The sequence below is a fragment of the Bos grunniens genome, chromosome 4 (assembly GCF_055505025.1).
Source record: "Bos grunniens cultivar Pamir isolate PY7600 chromosome 4, Bosgru_T2T1.0, whole genome shotgun sequence".
NCBI classification, from domain to species: Eukaryota; Metazoa; Chordata; class Mammalia; order Artiodactyla; family Bovidae; genus Bos; species Bos grunniens.
In genome coordinates, this window is record NC_141168.1 from 5,606,148 (window position 1) to 5,623,883 (window position 17,736).

The 17,736-nt window shown below is 50.3% G+C and overlaps 1 protein-coding gene across 50 annotated transcripts in view; it reads left to right on the top strand.

Moving 5' to 3' along the window:
- Positions 1-12,058, top strand: part of KMT2C (lysine methyltransferase 2C) — a 261,212-nt gene extending 249,154 nt beyond the window's left edge. For 44 of the 50 annotated variants that reach the window (XM_086394748.1, XM_086394777.1, XM_086394749.1 and 41 more), the window contains 9 exons: positions 294-401; positions 1,227-2,346; positions 3,230-3,366; positions 4,176-4,318; positions 4,572-4,740; positions 8,287-8,403; positions 8,590-8,663; positions 8,925-9,033; positions 10,070-12,058. In XM_086394748.1, the coding sequence (XP_086250874.1) occupies positions 294-401; positions 1,227-2,346; positions 3,230-3,366; positions 4,176-4,318; positions 4,572-4,740; positions 8,287-8,403; positions 8,590-8,663; positions 8,925-9,033; positions 10,070-10,162 (2,070 nt within the window). In that variant the 3' untranslated portion in view covers positions 10,163-12,058. Of the gene's footprint in view, positions 1-293; positions 402-1,226; positions 2,347-3,229; positions 3,367-4,175; positions 4,319-4,571; positions 4,741-8,286; positions 8,404-8,589; positions 8,664-8,924; positions 9,034-10,069 lie in introns of those variants that run through there. The other 6 variants (XM_086394758.1, XM_086394784.1, XM_086394795.1 and 3 more) reach the window with 4 other exon arrangements.
- The last annotated feature ends 5,678 nt before the right edge of the window (positions 12,059-17,736 follow it).

Consider the following 17,736-nt stretch of genomic DNA (forward strand, 5'->3'; position numbering starts at 1 on the left):
TGGGCCCGTGGGTGCCTCCTTCTGGAAGTGGCGTTGGCACATGTCTGATGTGCTTGCAGCTGCAACAGCCTGTTCTGTAGGATCCTAGCAGAGGCACTTACTTTTAAATAGAGTGAAATATGGAGAGTTTGTTAATGTGTTTTCTCTGTGGCTAAATTATTCTATGCTAAATATTGGCTTGTAGTTACTTTTTTGCTACATTTAAGAACAGCAGCAGACACTGCTCCGTGTGGATCCCCTCTCTGTTGAGTTTTGACTTGTTGAGCTGCCACACCCTTCTCTTTGCTTTTCAGGGTTCCCGAGACGGCCCCAGCAGAGTGGAGAGGGACATTGTCTTCTGTAGTAACAACTGCTTTATTCTCTATTCATCAACTGCACAAGCAAAAAACTCAGAAAGCAAGGTGAGATGCAGACTGTCTCAGTCCGAATCTAACTTTTTAACAAGCAGTAGTGCCCGGTGTAATAAAATTCAAGCTAAGTGCCAAATAAATTTAGACTGCAAAATATACGAGCCTCGAAGAGAGAAGTTGTTTTTTTCACCAGATAGTTGCTTATGTCAGTGTACAGCGCTGCCTGCTGCTGGATTTTTGGTGGGGCTTGTCTTTTTTCAGAATGTGGCTGGATGGGGAGAACTTGCGGGTTTGCTGTTGATTCATTTAGGATACTTTATATCTAAACAGAAACTAACCGGGCTTTTGTCTCAGCTCAGCCCCTTCAGTGGGAGCCAGGCAGCCTCTGAGAAAAAGTTAATACGACTTATTGATAGGGATATCTTCCCCATCTTTCACATATATGCCCATTTATTAAGCCTAGGATTAACAAACAGGAATTTCAGAGGGTGGGACAAGCTTATAGAAGATTTAAGTTCTCATTTGGTTTCACAAAGAACACTTTTTCATTGTGTAAATTACATTCACTCCTGTGGCAACACTGAGTTTTCCGGCTTTATGATGATTTGAAACAGGAGGATCCATGAAAGTTTAAGCGCAGAACGTTCTCCAGAGTTAAGTCTTTGTAGAGAAACCCTCCCCCCACCCCGGTCAGTACCTGACAGGTGCACGCGGTGTGGTGGACGCCCCGCGTCGACATCTGCTGTGCACGCTTCCTCACCACTCGCCTACAGACCCACACACGCTGGTAGAACTACTGCCTGGTTTCTTGTTTTAGGCAGAATTGCTTTTGGAGCTTTGGGATGACTCTTTTGAGTGTGTTTCTTGATTGCACAGGAATCCGTTCCTTCGTTGCCGCAGTCACCTGTAAAAGAGCTGCCTTCCAAAGCGTCGCATCAGTACAGTAACAACATCTCCACGCTAGACGTGCACTGCCTCCCACAGCTCCAGGAGAGAGCCTCGCCCCCGGCATCCCCTCCCATCTCTTTCCCTCCTGCTTTTGAAGCAGCCAAAGTGGAGGCAAAGCCTGATGAGCTTAAGGTCACAGTCAAGTTAAAGCCTCGGCTGAGAACTGTCCACGGTGGGTTTGAAGACTGTAGGCCGATCCCTAAGAAGTGGAGAGGGATGAAGTGGAAGAAGTGGAGCATCCACATCGTGGTCCCCAAGGGGGCCTTCAAGCCCCCCTGCGAGGAGGAGATAGATGAGTTTCTGAAGAAGCTGGGCACCTCCCTGAAACCCGACCCTGTGCCCAAAGACTACCGCAAGTGCTGCTTCTGCCACGAAGAGGGCGACGGGCTGACGGACGGGCCGGCGAGGCTGCTCAACCTCGACCTGGACCTGTGGGTCCACCTGAACTGTGCACTGTGGTCCACGGAGGTCTACGAGACCCAGGCTGGCGCCCTGATCAACGTGGAGCTGGCCCTGCGGAGGGGCCTGCAGATGAAGTGTGTCTTCTGCCACAAGACGGGGGCCACTGGCGGCTGTCACCGGTTCCGCTGCACCAACATTTATCACTTCACTTGCGCCATTAAAGCACAATGCATGTTTTTTAAAGATAAAACTATGCTTTGTCCCATGCACAAACCAAAGGGCCTCCACGAGCAGGAGCTGAGCTACTTCGCCGTCTTCAGGAGGGTGTACGTGCAGCGCGACGAGGTGCGGCAGATCGCCAGCATCGTGCAGCGCGGCGAGCGCGAGCACACCTTCCGCGTGGGCAGCCTCGTCTTCCACGCCATCGGCCAGCTGCTCCCGCAGCAGATGCCGGCCTTCCACTCGCCCACGGCGCTCTTCCCCGTGGGCTACGAGGCCAGCCGGCTGTACTGGAGCACGCGCTACGCCAACCGCCGCTGCCGCTACCTCTGCTCCATCGAGGAGCAGGACGGCCGCCCCGTGTTCCTCATCAGGGTCGTGGAGCAGGGCCACGAGGACCTCGTCCTGAGCGACTCCTCGCCCAAAGGTCAGGCGCGTCCCTGCAGCCTGAGGCCAGTGGAGGGTTCGCCTCGCTGTCCCCGGGTCTCCTCATGGTTGTCTCCTAGCAGCAGGGTGGCTCTCCACTGACACGCGGGTCCTGGCTGCCTCGTGTGCCCCCCTTGTCTTTGCCACACTGTTTCCAGATGCTTGCTAGACTCCTCTACGTCAGGACATACGTATAAATTCCAACAGTTTATAAAACAGATAGGATGGCTTCTAGGTAAAGGTTGCCTGTCACCTTAGGGACCCTCTTAACATCACCTAGAAGGTGGGAAAAAATAAAGCATATTGTACAGATTGTCTTATCTTACGAGCATCAGATACTAAATTTAGAGCCAGAAATGAGACGCTTAGTTTTGGCCTCTAGGTTAGCTATGCCTAGATTGTTGTTTTTATTGATGTAGAAGGTGGTGCAGAACTGCTTTTTTTAATTAAGTTTAGTAGGTTTTTTTTTTGAAAAAAAGAAAATGCTCTAAAGATAATTCCAATGAAATATCAATTTCAGATTCTGATTTAACTGAGAGGAAAGGATCTATCTGCAGGTGTTACTTAAGTGGATTAATCCTTTGAAAATCTGATACGCTGCGTGGCCAGCATGAATTTCAGTTATGTTAGACTTTACTTTCCAGCTTTGTTTAATTCTCTGACCGTAGCATATTCTTTCCCCCAAAACTTTATAAAAAGTCTTTAATAAAAAACTACTGCCATCCGATAAGCAGGTGATAACCTGCCCATGGGCTTTACTTGGATCCGGTAAGTCTTTGTGAGCGGTGGGTCTTCATTTTGCTTTTGTTTTTATATGGCTTCCTTTTTCCTCTTTACCTAAGAGCAAGTTTGGTATTAGAAAATGTCTTTTTGTCCATATGTAGGTGTTTGGGATAAAATTTTGGAGCCCGTGGCCTGTGTAAGGAAAAAATCTGAAATGCTGCAGCTTTTCCCAGCCTATCTGAAAGGGGAGGACCTGTTCGGCCTGACTGTCTCTGCAGTGGCACGGATCGCCGAGTCAGTGAGTGCGGGGCCGCCCTCCTGTCCCGCCACACACATCCCCTAACACCGGGCAGGGTGGTCACTGTCCCCACACTTCCAGGGAGTGGCTTGGCGGGTGATGAGCTCCTGCCTGAGAGGAAACAGGCCTTCGTGAGTCTCCTGTGTCCGTGTTGACATGCTGAGGCAGGTCACAGGGCTCAGGGTCTCCGGGGCCGGGTGTCAGCCATGCAGTGGGGTGAGGCCCCCGCTCCTGCGGGGCGGCAGGTTGGTGCCCAGCATTCACATCCACTCTCCTGCCAAGGCCCAGGTTGGTCACTAGCACGTGGCTGAATTTCCTGAGCCCTGAGTTCCCTGACGCCTGCATGTCAGACACATGCGATACTTTTACACGCAGTGCGTGTGGAAAGCTGTGCAGTTTGTAAGGCATTGTTTTCAAGAAAGTTGCTGATGGGCTTACTGTGGAGGAGAGAGGCCCCCCAGAAGCCAGCATGTGCTTCGGTCGCACCCTACCCGAGTGCTGTGCCTCTGTCACGCCTCTCACGGACAGGGTCCACAGGAGATAGGCTGTAGAGAAGGCCTGTAACGCAGGCGATCTTGCGAGCTGCCCTCGGGTCACCCCAACTCCAAGGACCCGACCGCAGTGAGCTCGCCACGCAGTCAGGCTCTGAGGGCAGCGGCTTCTGTCCGCAGAGAGCCCCGTGTTGCCGGCGTTCTGAAAACGTCGACACGTTGTCGTCACAGAGTTGAGTTTGGGGCGTGCTCTGGCGGGTCTGTCTTGCCTGCAGTCTCGATCACATGAGTTACCTGTCTGTCTCTGCTTCTCTCCAGCTCCCTGGGGTTGAGGCATGTGAAAACTACACCTTCCGGTATGGCCGGAACCCCCTCATGGAGCTTCCGCTGGCCGTCAACCCCACAGGTTGTGCCCGGTCCGAACCTAAAATGAGTGCCCATGTCAAGAGGTTTGTGTTAAGGTATTTTGTTTTGACTTCACATAGTACAGCCCGGGGTTTCTAGGCCTCCTCCTGGTTTCTGTGCTTGATTCGTCTGCTGCTTACACACCCCGCTGTCCCTGGCTGTGTCTGCGGCTCACCGCAGACTCGCCGCGCGGCCCCCTAGGCGGCTCCCGTGTGTGTGCCTGTCAGCGCCAGCTTGACCCGCCCGGGCCCACTCAGAGGCGTCTTCAGTCTCCCTTGTGTTCTCCCTGTCGGCGTCCGCCGTCCGCAGGCCTCACACCCTGAACAGCACCAGCACCTCCAAGTCCTTCCAGAGCACCGTCACCGGGGAGCTGAGCGCGCCCTACAGCAAGCAGTTTGTCCACTCCAAGTCGTCGCAGTACCGGAAGATGAAGACCGAGTGGAAGTCCAACGTGTACCTGGCCCGGTCCCGGATTCAGGTGAGCAGGGGCTGGGTGTCCGGGACAGCGAGAGGCAGGCAGGGCTCTCTCCGGGAGAAGGTGGGCGTCCGGCGTGTGAGACAGAAGGCTGCAGCCTGCGGGGAGAGACGCCCTGTAGGGAAGTGGCGTTTGAGGCCCGGGCGCTGGCCGCTCCATCTGCAGTCTCGGGACGCAGACGCTGTTCTTCCCCAAATGGGAGCTGGCCTCTGAACACGTCTTCATATTGTGCTGAGACCCGACGGGATGCACGGGAGACGTGGCAAGCTCACTTGGGCTAAAGGCACTTGTGAAAAATACAAATGAAAATGTTTTCAAAAGGTGCCCAATTTTGGAAGCCTTCTTTTCATGAAATCATCTTGTGTTTTCTGATGGGTAGGTTGTGGAACAGGTAAATCATTAGTAAACAGATAAAAAATTAGTCTCTAGGCTAACAGGCATTCAGGTTTACCCAGGTCACACTTCCTGAGGCAGGTCTCAGGATCCACGTCATACTTGCTGAGGTGGATTCCCGGACCCAGGTCACGCTGGCCGAGGCAGGTCCTGAGGTGAGTCCCGGGACCCAGGTCACACTCGCCAAGGCCATGTCACACTTGCCAAGGCGGGTCCAAGGACCCAGGTCACACTCAATGAGGCGGGTCTCAGGACCCATGTCACGCTCGCCGAGGTGGGTCCTGGGACCCAGGCTCTCCCCCAGGCTCCTTGTGTTGCTGAGTGAGGTCACCAGTCCTCGTTCTGTGCGTTGGCCTCAGTGTACACACCCACAGCATCGTCAGGGCCTGTTGCCTTTTCCTCTCTGAGGTTTGCTCCGATCCACCCCGGCTCTGCTGCCCTGTTCTGACCACCCGCCTCACCTGTGGGCACCGTGCAGGCCTGCCCACCCCTCCTGTGCGGTCCCAGTCACAAGCCACGCTGGTCCCTCAGGTAGAAGGTGGCCTTCACATGCTGTTCATCCATGTTCTTCATGTGGAAATTTTTAGGATCTTCTCCTGACTCACTATTTCAGTGTTTTAGCAAAGTGGGCCCGTTGCTTTCCCCAGTGGTGAATCCTTTCAGCCTAAAGCAGTGTGGCCATGAGTCTAAGAAATGTTTCTGTGCTGATTCTTCTGCAAAGTCCTGCCTCTGTTTGTCTGTACACAAATACTGGGTCCCTGAGATCGGGGTCTCATGGTGTGGCCCCAGCCCCCCAGCAGTTTGCCCGGGTTGCAGGTTTGTGGTCCCTGGCCTTACCGAGCCTGGCCCCCCAGGTGGGCCCGTGATGGTCCTCGTGCCGCCGGAGAAGACTCCGTCTCAGCTCTGCCCTCTGCATGGCCTTGTTTCGGGGTTCCTCGCCTTACTCTGAGATGCTTTTGCGTGGCATCTGCACCTTCTTCTCTTTGTCTTTTCCTCTGCCGCTTTACGTGTTGCAGACGCGTACTCTCTCGCGTCTCTGAAGGAGCGTGTGTCGGCTCCTAGGGCCATCAGTGCTCAACTTCCGCCCCCGGCCACGCCAGTGTCCTCTGCTCAGTGGCTTCTCCGCTTAAGATGTTTCCAAATGGCTTGTTCATGCCTGCCTTCCTGCTTCTCGGTGTTGGTTTCATTCCCGGTCGTGTGAAGGCTTTTTAACCGCCCGTGTTCAGTCCGTCATCTCTTTTGAGGGCCCTTGGTGTCTGCTCGCCTTTTCCTTCCTTCCTCTGTCGCCTCCCTTCCGTCCACGTCCCGGGTCCTCGTGCTAACAGCCTGTAAAGACCCTGTTTTTCCCCGTCTGCTGTTTTGGCAGCACATACATGTCTGTGTGTGTGGGAAGGCAGGGTCATGTTACCTACACATTCCTGTGTCTTCCTTTTCTCGCTAGTATTCAGGCACCTCTAGCTCCAATTCATTCTTCAGTGGCTCTGTCGCTTTCTGTGAAACGGATGAGCTGTGATTGGTTAAACCATTGCACTACTGCCGAGCGTTTCTTTTGTTTGCAGTTCTTTCCCGAAACAGCATTGCCGTCAGGACTTGTACAGATACCCATGTAACTTCTGTGGAGTGTGTGCTCCCAAATGAGATTTCTGCATAGAAATACATGTACTTTTCATTTTCGTAGACATCGCCTGTTTTCTACACAGGCTGTAACTGTGTGCTCTTCTCCAGCAGAGTGTGAGCCTTTTTCTTGTTTCCCACTTGAAGTGTTAGGACCTTTTATACTCTTGCCGCCTGTTAAGCACAGACTGATGCTGTCGCCTTGGCTGCAGCCTTTCGGGTTTTCCGTTTGTGTTTCTTGCTGAACTGCGTTGCATATCCACATCCTTTGTCCATTTTTCAATTTATAAAAACTTCTACTATTTGGCAAAAGATGTGTTTTAGAGGAAAATACCTCAGTAAGCGTGGAATGTTTTTTACTATAGGCATATTAATTTTTATACAGTCAAACAGATACAATTTTCTATAGCTTCTATTCTTGGTTAAGACTGTAGATTGCATATGTGGTTTCTTAGATTCTTTTTCTTTCAGTGATTTTATTTTTTGTGGTTTAAGACAATTTTTTTTTCTTCTGTTGAATAACCAGTTGTGGGGACACCATTTAATATTATATAACCCATCCATATTAAACTGAATTTCAATACCACCAAGCTACTTCACAAAGTGTTCGCGTGTGCCTGGCTGTTTGGATTCTCGGTTCATTTCCAGTGACTTCTGGTCTCTTTCACTGAGCTGTACTCATCTCCATGCAGATTCTTTTTATATATCCTGCTTTGTCACATCGAAGTCACATCTGGAATTGAACACACAAACCGCATGAGTATGTCTTTTCAGAAGTTAACTCTCACCCCAGAGTCTCCCAACAACAGCCCCCACACCTACCATCTATTCCCAGATGATACTTGACAAGGACTGTGTCGGGTGGTGGGGATCTTCTGGTCAGTTTAGTTGAGAATGCAGAAACTCACATTGTAATAGGCCCTTAGTTAGCCCTGGTCCTGCTTCATAATTTTTTCATGTCCTTTCAGAAATCATGGTGGGATAAAATAAATAGCAGAAGCCATTAGCCTGTTTAGTTGGTGGGATCTGGGTGTGATATCACGTGCAGGAGAAGATGTGTGAAAGTCAGTCAGTCGTGTCCGACTCTGCGACCGCATGGACTATGCATATACAGTCCATGGAATTCCCCAGGCCAGAATACTGGAGTGAGCAGCCTTTCCTTTCTCCAGCGGATCTTCCCAAGCCAGGGATCAAACCCAGGTCTCCCACATTGCAGGAGGATTCTTTACCAGCTGAGCCACCAGGGAAGCCCACCAGAAAAGATGGCCAGATAGAAACACTTTGTAAAAATGCCCTCAGGGTTTAGTGTAAAAAAAGACAAACAAGGGAGTGATACCATGACTTTTAGGTGGAAAAATTAAAGATCAAGTCCAGTATTAAGGGTCCAGATGAGAGCGAGGTCAGTACAAAGTCACGTGAGTTCAGGTGGGGTCTTCCGGGGAGTCTGCTGTGACTGAGGGCAGGACCTTTGCCTGAAGGAGCACGCAGGCCTGTTGTCCACGGAAGCCAGTGGCTCTGAGGCGTGCGTGCGCGTTTCCGCAGGGGCTGGGCCTGTACGCTGCCCGGGACATCGAGAAGCACACCATGGTCATCGAGTACATCGGGACCATCATTCGGAACGAGGTCGCCAACAGGAAGGAGAAGCTCTACGAGTCGCAGGTGAGCCCGCGCCCTCCTGCGCCTGGGGCGCCTAGGGCCAGGGCTGGCTGTGACCCTAGAAACCACACCTGGATAGTCGTGTGTTTTCCCCGTGTTTTCTGTCGGCGTTACCGTCTGCGAGGCTGTCACGGGATCAGTGAGCCTGGCTTAACAGGCGACGCGAACGGGCGTCGGTTTCTTTTTCAGAACCGAGGCGTGTACATGTTCCGCATGGACAGTGACCACGTGATCGATGCCACGCTCACGGGAGGGCCTGCCAGGTGAGGCGGGGGCCAGGGTGGGGGGCCCTTCAGTCACGGCAGGAGTTTTTACTTAACGTTCTTCCCGTGCGTTTGGGAGTTCTCTGGCGGTCCGGGGTTAGGACCTTCACTGCCGGGGCCGGGCTCCCTGGCCGGCCGGGGCGCTGGGTCCTGCAGCCGCGCCGCTGTCTGTGTCCGTGGGTGCGCGTGCTATGAGTGGGCAGGTGAGAAGGGCCCGCCCGGCTGTTGGACGGTGAGCCATTTCTGGACTGCTGCCCACAGGTACATCAACCACTCGTGTGCGCCCAACTGCGTGGCGGAGGTGGTGACCTTCGAGCGCGGCCACAAGATCATCATCAGCTCCAGCCGGAGAATCCAGAAAGGAGAAGAGGTAAGCTCCGCCCCTGCCCGCCCGAGGCGCCCGCCCACGCTCCCCACCCTCGCGCGCTGGCGCGGGGCCCTCCCTTGATAAATGGCGCTTGCGCGGAGCTGACGGCGCTCAGGTCACGGCACTGGCGCCTCTGTGGCCCCGGGGTGACCCCGGTGCTCGTACGCCCTCCGGACCAGTACCCGCTCCCAGGTTCTCTGCGAGCAGGTTTCTGGAGCCTGGCTCCTCCCTTAGTCGTCCCTTCCCTCCGCCCCGCGTGTCACCCGTGAGGATTGCCATCAGCCTCCGTCATCGCCTTGATGTTCCCCGACTTGGTCACAGACGTGATGAGCACGTGTCGGGGCTGAATCGGGGGCCCTGGGAAGCGGCTGCCCGGCAGGGCAGGTTCTGTGGGGGCCTCCCCTCTTTACGGGGGTGAGGAACCCGAGGGTCTAAACTCGGTTGGAGCCTCCAGCCCTTCCCTGAAACGACGCTTGTACTTTGCGGTCATCTTACTAGAACGTGCTTTTTTAAATCGAGCTGACCCAAGGCTCGTCTTGCATCTCTCACTAACTGGATGTGAAAAGACCCATTTGAGGCCCCGAGCCTGGTGCCCCCAGGCGGGCGGCGTGGCCTGGGGACAGCGGAGGCCCCCCACTCCTGGCCGTGCTCCCCACCCTGCTGAAGTTGTCGGGGGCCCCCTTGACGCCCCCCAAGCCTCTGCTTCATTGTGCAAGGGAGCCGCCCTGAGTCCTCAGGGAAGAGCTGTAGGTGATGGGAGTGCCACGAGGAGGGGGAGCCCCCCAGGACCGCGGGGCGCCCCAAGGGGCGGGAGGGCTGCTTCGTGTGGGGTGCCGGCCGCGGCCTGTCCGTCCTCGGCTCGGGGTCCGGGGGAGGCCGTCCCGCAGGCGTGCAGCCGCTCTGACCACAGGGCTTCTCACGCGGGGACACGCAGGCCGGGGGAAGTCCCCGGTGACCGCGCTGCCGTCGGGCGGGAAGCAGGGGAGGCCCGGGCCGCTGAGGACGGGAGCGGCCTCTCACTGTGTGTCTTTGCGGGCAGCTGTGCTATGATTATAAGTTTGACTTTGAGGACGACCAGCACAAGATCCCCTGTCACTGCGGAGCCGTGAATTGCCGCAAGTGGATGAACTGACGCGACCCCGAGCCTCGGAGGGCGGCTCGTCCCTGGGAGCAGCGAGTCCACGCACCGTTGGAATTTCGCAGACAGAAGAGAGGTTTTTGTTTGTTTTATGACTTTTTTGAAACCTAGCTCCTGGGAGTCCTGATTTCCTCGGTCCTTGAGTTAAGTTAGGAGCACCAGGAGGAAGCCGACCGAGGCCCCCTGACCCGAGCTGCCGAGGTCGAAGATTTGCAGAATGGTCCAGCACTTTTTTGTTTCCTTTCTTTCTTTCTTTCTTTCTTTGTGGGCGGGTTTTGTTTCCTCTTGTTTCTTTAGTCTCACTAAGGAGAAACTTTTACTGGGGCAAAGAGCCGACGGCTGCCCTGCCCCAGGGCGGGGCCTTCCTATGAATGTAAGACTGAGATCACCAGCGAGAGGGAGATGTCCAAAGTGCTGGCCACGGCCTTATCTGAGGAAGGGGCAGGCCCTCTGACTTAGGAGTTTTTTAAAACTAAAGTAGACACCACTGAACAAGGAATGTACTGAGATGACTTCCTTAGGAATAGAGCTAAGGGACAATAACTTGCACTAAATACATTTAAATACTTGATTCCATGAGTCAGTTTATGTAGTTTTTGATTTCTGTAAAATAAGAGAAACTTTTTGTATTTATTATTGAATAAGTGAATGAAGCTATTTTTAAATAAAAGTTAGAAGAAAGCCAAGCTGCTGCTGTTACCTGCAAAACTAACAAACCCTGTTACTTTGTACAAACATGTAAATATTTTGAGAAAAAAATACAGTATAAAAATAGTTATTGACCAAATGCTACCAGGCTCTGCAGCAGCTCGGGTGCTTATAAAATGTTCATAGGGATGTTACAATATAATTTTGTTATTAAATATGCCATTATAATTATGTAATAACCAAAATTTCCACCTAGAGTGTTTGGGGCTTTTTGGAAACTACAATCTATTAGTACTTGTTTTATACACCTTACTTCTGATAGAACGGAGTGTATGCTATGACTACAACTTTTATAGCTGTTTTGGTAACTTAAACTAATTTTTTCACATTATATTGTTGCATCCCTACTTCTTCAGTCAGGTTTTTTGTGCTTTTACAATTTGTGATAACTGTGAATAACTGCTTAAAAACAACCCCAAATGGAAGCTGAATTTTTCTTCAGCAAAAGTAGTTTTGATTAGAACTTTGTTTCAAGCCACACACAAAACAAAAATCATGTAAGCATACTAGGATCATGTAGCAGGAACTCAAATTTAACTCTCTAGCTTATTTAACACAAAAATTTAAAAAAAAAAAAAAAAAAAAGGAGAGATGTGACTGCTTGCAACTGCAAGACCCCGGCAGTAGGGTTTCGGAAGATGTAATTTTAAGATGTGTTCGTATGAACTGTTTGTTTACATTTCTTTAATTAAAACACACACACACACAGTTTTGTGTTTGCTTGTAGAAACTTAATCAACATTTTGAACCAGGTTAGCTTTTTATTTTGTACTTAAAATTCTGGTACTGACACTTCACAGGCTGAGTGTAAAATGAAGTTTTTGTGTGCACAATTCAAGTGGACTGTAAGCTGTTGGTATATCCAGTGACGCAGTTCTGAACTTGTAATGTATATGGCATGATGTATTTTTATCTTACAGAATAAATCAATTGTATATATTTTTCTCTTGATAAATAGCTGTATGAAATTTGTTTCTTGAATATTTTTCTTCTCTTGTACAATATCCTGACATCCCACCAGTATTTGTCCTCCGGGTTTTTGTTTTGTTTTCTGTTCTGTATAATAGTATCTAATGTTGGCAAAAATTGAATTTTTTGAAGTATACAGAGTGTTATGGGTTTTGGAATTTGTGGACACAGATTTAGAAGATCACCATTTACAAATAAAATATTTTACATCTATTTAAGCTGCCTGAGTCTCTGTTAGCGTTCCGGTCTCAACTCAGAAACCGATGAGCGTTTGAACTAAACCAACAGGCTGGTCTGCCCTTTCTGAGTGAGTGGCCTGTGGATGTAGTCAACTTGCTTCTCTCTCTTTTTAGATGTAAGTTCATAACTCAGGCCAAACAGACTCTTTCTGTGGTTGGGTAAAGAAGGGTAACTGGTTTCTTTTTAGGATGTTTTCAAGGCCAAAGTGAAAAATCTTCCTGGTGTTTCATTCCCTTGTTTAAAGTCTGTTTTTATTGTTAAATTCAGTCCTCTGATTTATTTTTGGAAGCAGCTCTTCCAGACTTGCTGTGTGTAGAGACTTTATTTCTCCTATTGCGTGTATTTCAGATTTAACTCAAAGGAGTTGCTAAGAATTAAACTGCCTAGAATCCCACTCAATTTATACACCAGCTTGTGCTTCATGAACAGCCGAAAACAGCTTCTGCACCGCGCGCTGTTACAGCAGGTCTCCAGGCATCTGTCATCTGACTGGTCGGCGTTTGCTGCTCGTTGGAAGCCGCCCGCGTCTGCGAAGCTGTCCGTCGGGACGGGCCTGGACGAGCCGGCGTCCGGCGGGGCTGGGAGGCCCTTCTTGGGCAGCCATTTCTCCTCGGATCCCACCCCGCCTCTCACCACCCAGCAGGCAAGGAGGGAGACCTGGCGTCGCCGCCCGGCCGGCAAGCAGGGTGGTTCCGGCCGCCAGCGCCTCTGACCTGCGTGAACCTGGCTGCTTTCTCTGGGCCCCTCTGGTGACTGTGTCTTTCCAGGTCTAGAAATCCTCATTGGGTTTCAGAATTCATGCGTTAATGCTGTGTTGGGTTATGTTGCGCTATTTTAAAAACTTTGTTTATTCTGGTGGCAGTTTACTGATGCACGTCGGTTCATTTTGAAGCTCGTTCTGGAAGCGTCCTGAGAAGGAATCTGACCTGAGGGGCACACGGGTGCCCTGGGTGTGGGGTGAGGGGCCTGCCTCGGCCTGTTGAGGTCACAGCTCCCCACAGTGAGTCTCTCCTTGGAATGTGTTCCTGGGCTCATTCTCGGGGGGTCACACTTCGCCGTGGACAGATGGACAGAGCCAGACTCAGAGACTCGTCTGCACGTTTCTGGACCCTCTTTCTCGGTGGCTCCTTCCTGCCCCACATTCCGTTCTGCAAATTCCAGTCCGTATGCCCCCCAGCTCGCTCTCCCACTACAAGAGCACACTATGCTTCCAGTCGATCCCTGTTCCCGATTAGGGATCTACCCAGAGGCTTCCTCCTGTTTCCTGTCCCATGTGTGGGTAACACACAGGCCTCTCAGCTGTTGGCTTGTCCGGAGTTGACCTTGTCACCTAGGTACGTCATGGCCATTGCCTGCTCTGAACGGATGTGGGGGTCTGCTGGGCGGAACCCCAAAGCTGCACCACGGTACCTTCTCTGTTTCCTCAGAACCCGTCACATCAGTCTTTGTTTGTTTTAACCATTTTAATGGTATCTGACTGGTTTTAACCTGTATTCTGTATTTCCCTGATAACCGTCTGTGACATTTAACCTTTTTCATACGCGGAACCATTTTATGCATCGTTCCTTAAGAGTCTGAGTATTCTGTCCATTTTGAAAATCGGTTTAAATTTTTATCTTTAGCAGCACTGGGTCTGTGTGGCTGTGTGTCGGCTGCTCTCTGGTTGCCACTGTCCACTCACAGTGGGCGGGCTTCCCACCGTGGTCACCTCTCCAGTTGCGGAGCTCGGTCTCATAACTGCTGCACACGCTCAGCTGCTCCGGGGTGCGTGGGATCCTCCCGGCCCAGGGCTTGAACCTGTGTCCCCTGCATTGGCAGGCAGAGGCGTCTCAAGCACTGACCCACCAAGGACATCCCTTAAATTAATTGAGTTTTAAGCACTTCATACAATCCGGGTCCAAGTCTGTGGTGTATAGACTTCTTCCTCAATGCTGTCTTCATCAGAAGATTTTAATTTTAATAAAGTCATTCATTGATCTTTGATGACTGCTTTGAAATGAGTAAAGAAATCTTTGCCTCTCCTGTATGAAGAGGTATTTGTCATTTTTCTCTAAAAGCTTCATAGTTTTATTTAGATCTGTGACCACGTTGAAATAAGTTTTGTGTGTAAGATAGGGGTCAGGGTTCATCTTTATCTGTAGGACAGAAAACTACTCTAGCACCATTTTTATAAAGATGCCTCACTATCTCTGGAGTTCGCTCAAACTCATGTCCATTCATTTAGGTTTTCTTTAATTTCTCTTAGCAATGTTTTGTATTTCTCACTGTACAAATCTTATTTTCATATTTTTGATGCTATTGTAAATTAGTTACAATCCCAATTTTTATTTTGAACTGTCTGTTGCTATAATGTGCTCAGTTGCTTCAGTTGAGTCTCTCTTCGACCCCATGGACTGTAGTCCGCCAGGCTCCTCTGTCCGTGGGATTCTCCAGGGACGAGTACTGGGGTGGGTTGCCATTTCCTCCTCCAGGGGATCTTCCCAGCAGAGGGATCGAACCCAGGTCTGCCTTCACCTCCTGCACTGCGGGCGGATTCTTCACCACCTGAGCCACCTGGGGAGCTGTATCAAGGCACAATGCACTGTTTTCACATGTTTGTGTTTCTTGGCTGCGCAGCTTGTGGACGTAGTTCTCTGACTGGGAGTTGAACTTGGGCCCTTGGCAGCGAGAGTCCCAACCACCAGACCCCCAGGGAGTTCCCACAATTCATTTCTGTGCTGACGTTTTGTCTTGTGGTCCTGATAAACTCCTTTGGGTGCCTGTGCTGCAACTGATGCACCCACCCCGACACATCATTCTCACCCACGTGCATAGCTGACGTGACACTTCACGCTTGCTTTTACTTTGTGGGTTCTGACTGCTGTGTGACATGTGTCCACCTGCGTGAAAGGCTCCTCCACAGCAGTAGCTGCCCTGCCTGAAGAGTCCTGTGCCCTGCCCGTATCTTTCTCCCCGCATCCTGCCCCTGGCAACGAGCGATGTATTACTGTCTCCGTGGTTCTCCCTTTTCGACAATGTCCTGGAGGTGGAATCATACAGTATGTAGGCTTTGCAGGTGGCTTCTTTCACTAAGTAACGTACATTAAAGATTTCTCCAGTTTTTTTGTGATTGGATGGCTTATTTCTTCTTAGCGCTAAATACTCCATTGTCTAGATGGAGTGGTTTACCCGTTCGCCTACAGAAGGACATCATAGTTGCTTCCAGATTTTGGCGATTACAAATGAAACTGCTGTAAACATCTTGTGTGCAGGCTTTTGATCGTATGATGCGTTTAGCTCTGCAAGAAACTGCCAAACTGTTTTCCCAAGTGGCTACCCTTTTGCATTCCCAGCAGCAGTGAAGGAGAGTTCCCACTGCTTATCTGTTTTTAACATCTGCAGAATCTCTAGTGATGCTGCCACTCAGTATTGATGTTGGTAATTTCTTAATAGACAATTTATCAATAATCTTATCCAGCTTTGGTTTCATTAACTTTGTGTTTTCTCTTTCATGTCTGTCTAGTATGTCCTCCTTGCTTTTCTAACTTTTTCTACTTTAAGGTGGAAGCTTGTCATTAATTTTAAACCTTTATCCTTTTCTAATACAACTCAGTTCTATAAACTTCCCATGTAGTGAGTGAGCTACATCCTATAGTCTTTGATGTGTTTTCATTTTCAGGCAGCTGAAAATAGCCTTTTGGTTTCTTTGGGGACCCACAGAGTATTGGGAAATAAGTTCTTGGTTGATCTTCCAGGTATCCACCCATCTATCTGGCTAATTTCTGTTGTTACTGATTGCTACTATAATTTGCACGAGTTGAATTTATATAAATTTACTGATTTCTTTTAACGTGCTGGAATGTGATCTCTGTGGGTAATATTCCATGCGCACTTGAGTAGGATGCGTGTTCTCTGTCAAGCTGGTTAATAGTGTTGTGCATTTTAGGTTTTCTTTGTCCTCCTGTTCCATCCACTTGTTTGGTGACACGGTTGAAGTTGTGTTGTTAGGTTTATAGATGCTTGAGATTATAAAAGGGGTATTATCTCCAGGGGTATTCTTTGCTCTGAAATCTCCTTTGTCTAATATTAACTTAGCTACTCTGGCTATCTCCCAGTGGGTGTCAACATCCATGTATCTCCCATCCTTTAACACTTGCATCATCATCTTTACAGTGAGTTTCTTACAGGCAGCGTATAGTTGAATCTTATATTTTTATCCTAACTGGGCACACTGACCCATTTACATAGCTAGTGCCAGCCTGTTGGTGGGAGAGCAAGGTCCTCAGGTTTGCTTCCAGGGCCCAGGGGTCCCAGAACTGGTATCAGATTGCTAGTGGCTGGTCCGCAGGCTGCGGGGCTGTGGTTTTCTCTTGGCCAGTGGATGAGGCGCGTCCTGAAGCTCGAGTGGGTCTGCTGCCTGTGTGCTGGTGTGTGGGGCCAAGCCCTGGGGGTCTGAAGGCACCTTGTCTTAGGTGAGTGGGTGCCCGGTTAGATGTCTGGTCAGAGATGTGCCTGCAGGTTGCTGGGCCAGCGGGAGAATTCCAAACTGGTGTTCACCAGCACACCCAGGATAGAACAAGCTCCCGGAAATGGATGCACCAGGGTCTGTCCCCAGGATGCCTCCTGCCTCTTTCTTTGGGAACTCTGCAAGAGCAGTAGGTAGGTCTGTCTGCCCCAGGCTCCTTTGCAATTAACTGCTTCTGCCCTGGGTCCCAGAGTGTGTGCAACGGTGTGAGCGTCCTCTCGGGTGCAGTCTCTACTTCCCACGGCTCTCTGTGACTCCTGGAAGTAAACTGGACTTGTCTTCCTGGTGCAAGACCCCAGGGCTGGGGCACAGCGTGGGGTTAGGACCCCGCATTGTAATCACTCTCCTGTCTGTGGGTCACACGCCTGGGGGATGGGACTGGACTAGGCGGCGACTCCGTCCTACCTGTGTTGTTGTGTGGACAGAGAGGGTCTTTTCTGATGATAGGTTCTGGTCTTTTTCATCAATGGTTTTCCTGCAAATAGTTGTGATTTTGGTGTGCCCATGAGAGGAGGCAAGCTTAGGGTCTTTGTGCTTCGCCATCCTGACCACTCACTCTCCTCTTAGCTGCTCCAAGATGTCATAGGGGCTGGGCTTGGTTTTCAAGACTTTGGTGAGGCCACACAGGCACAATCCGGGCTCAGGAGGACCCGTTTATATCTAATCAAATTATATTTAATGTGATTATTGATTCTGACCTTTGAAGTAATTGTTCAGTGTGTGTGTATACACGTATTATCCTGTAACACGTTTCAAATTTGGTGCTTCAACATAAAAATTCCCCGAGATTATCTCCTGAGATGCACTTTTAGTGAAAAAACTTTTATATTTGGATATGTATGGTATATACAGATGATTCCTAAATTCATACCTCTGAGATATATCTTCTGAAATCCTGATCTATTTTAACAACTCTACCTGGGTGTTTCACAGGCAACTTGGAGGCTGAAGGTATGTGAATCTGAATACTTACAACTCACATGGTTCAAGCTAAGAAACAAACACCCCTGAGGTTACTTAGGGCTGGGACCTACCTCACTTACTGGTCCATCAGCCAAACCTCAGTGAGCTTCTTACCACGTATCACACACACAGAGCAAAGGCTCCAATATGAGACGAAAAAAGGAGCAGACAAAGAATCCCAGGG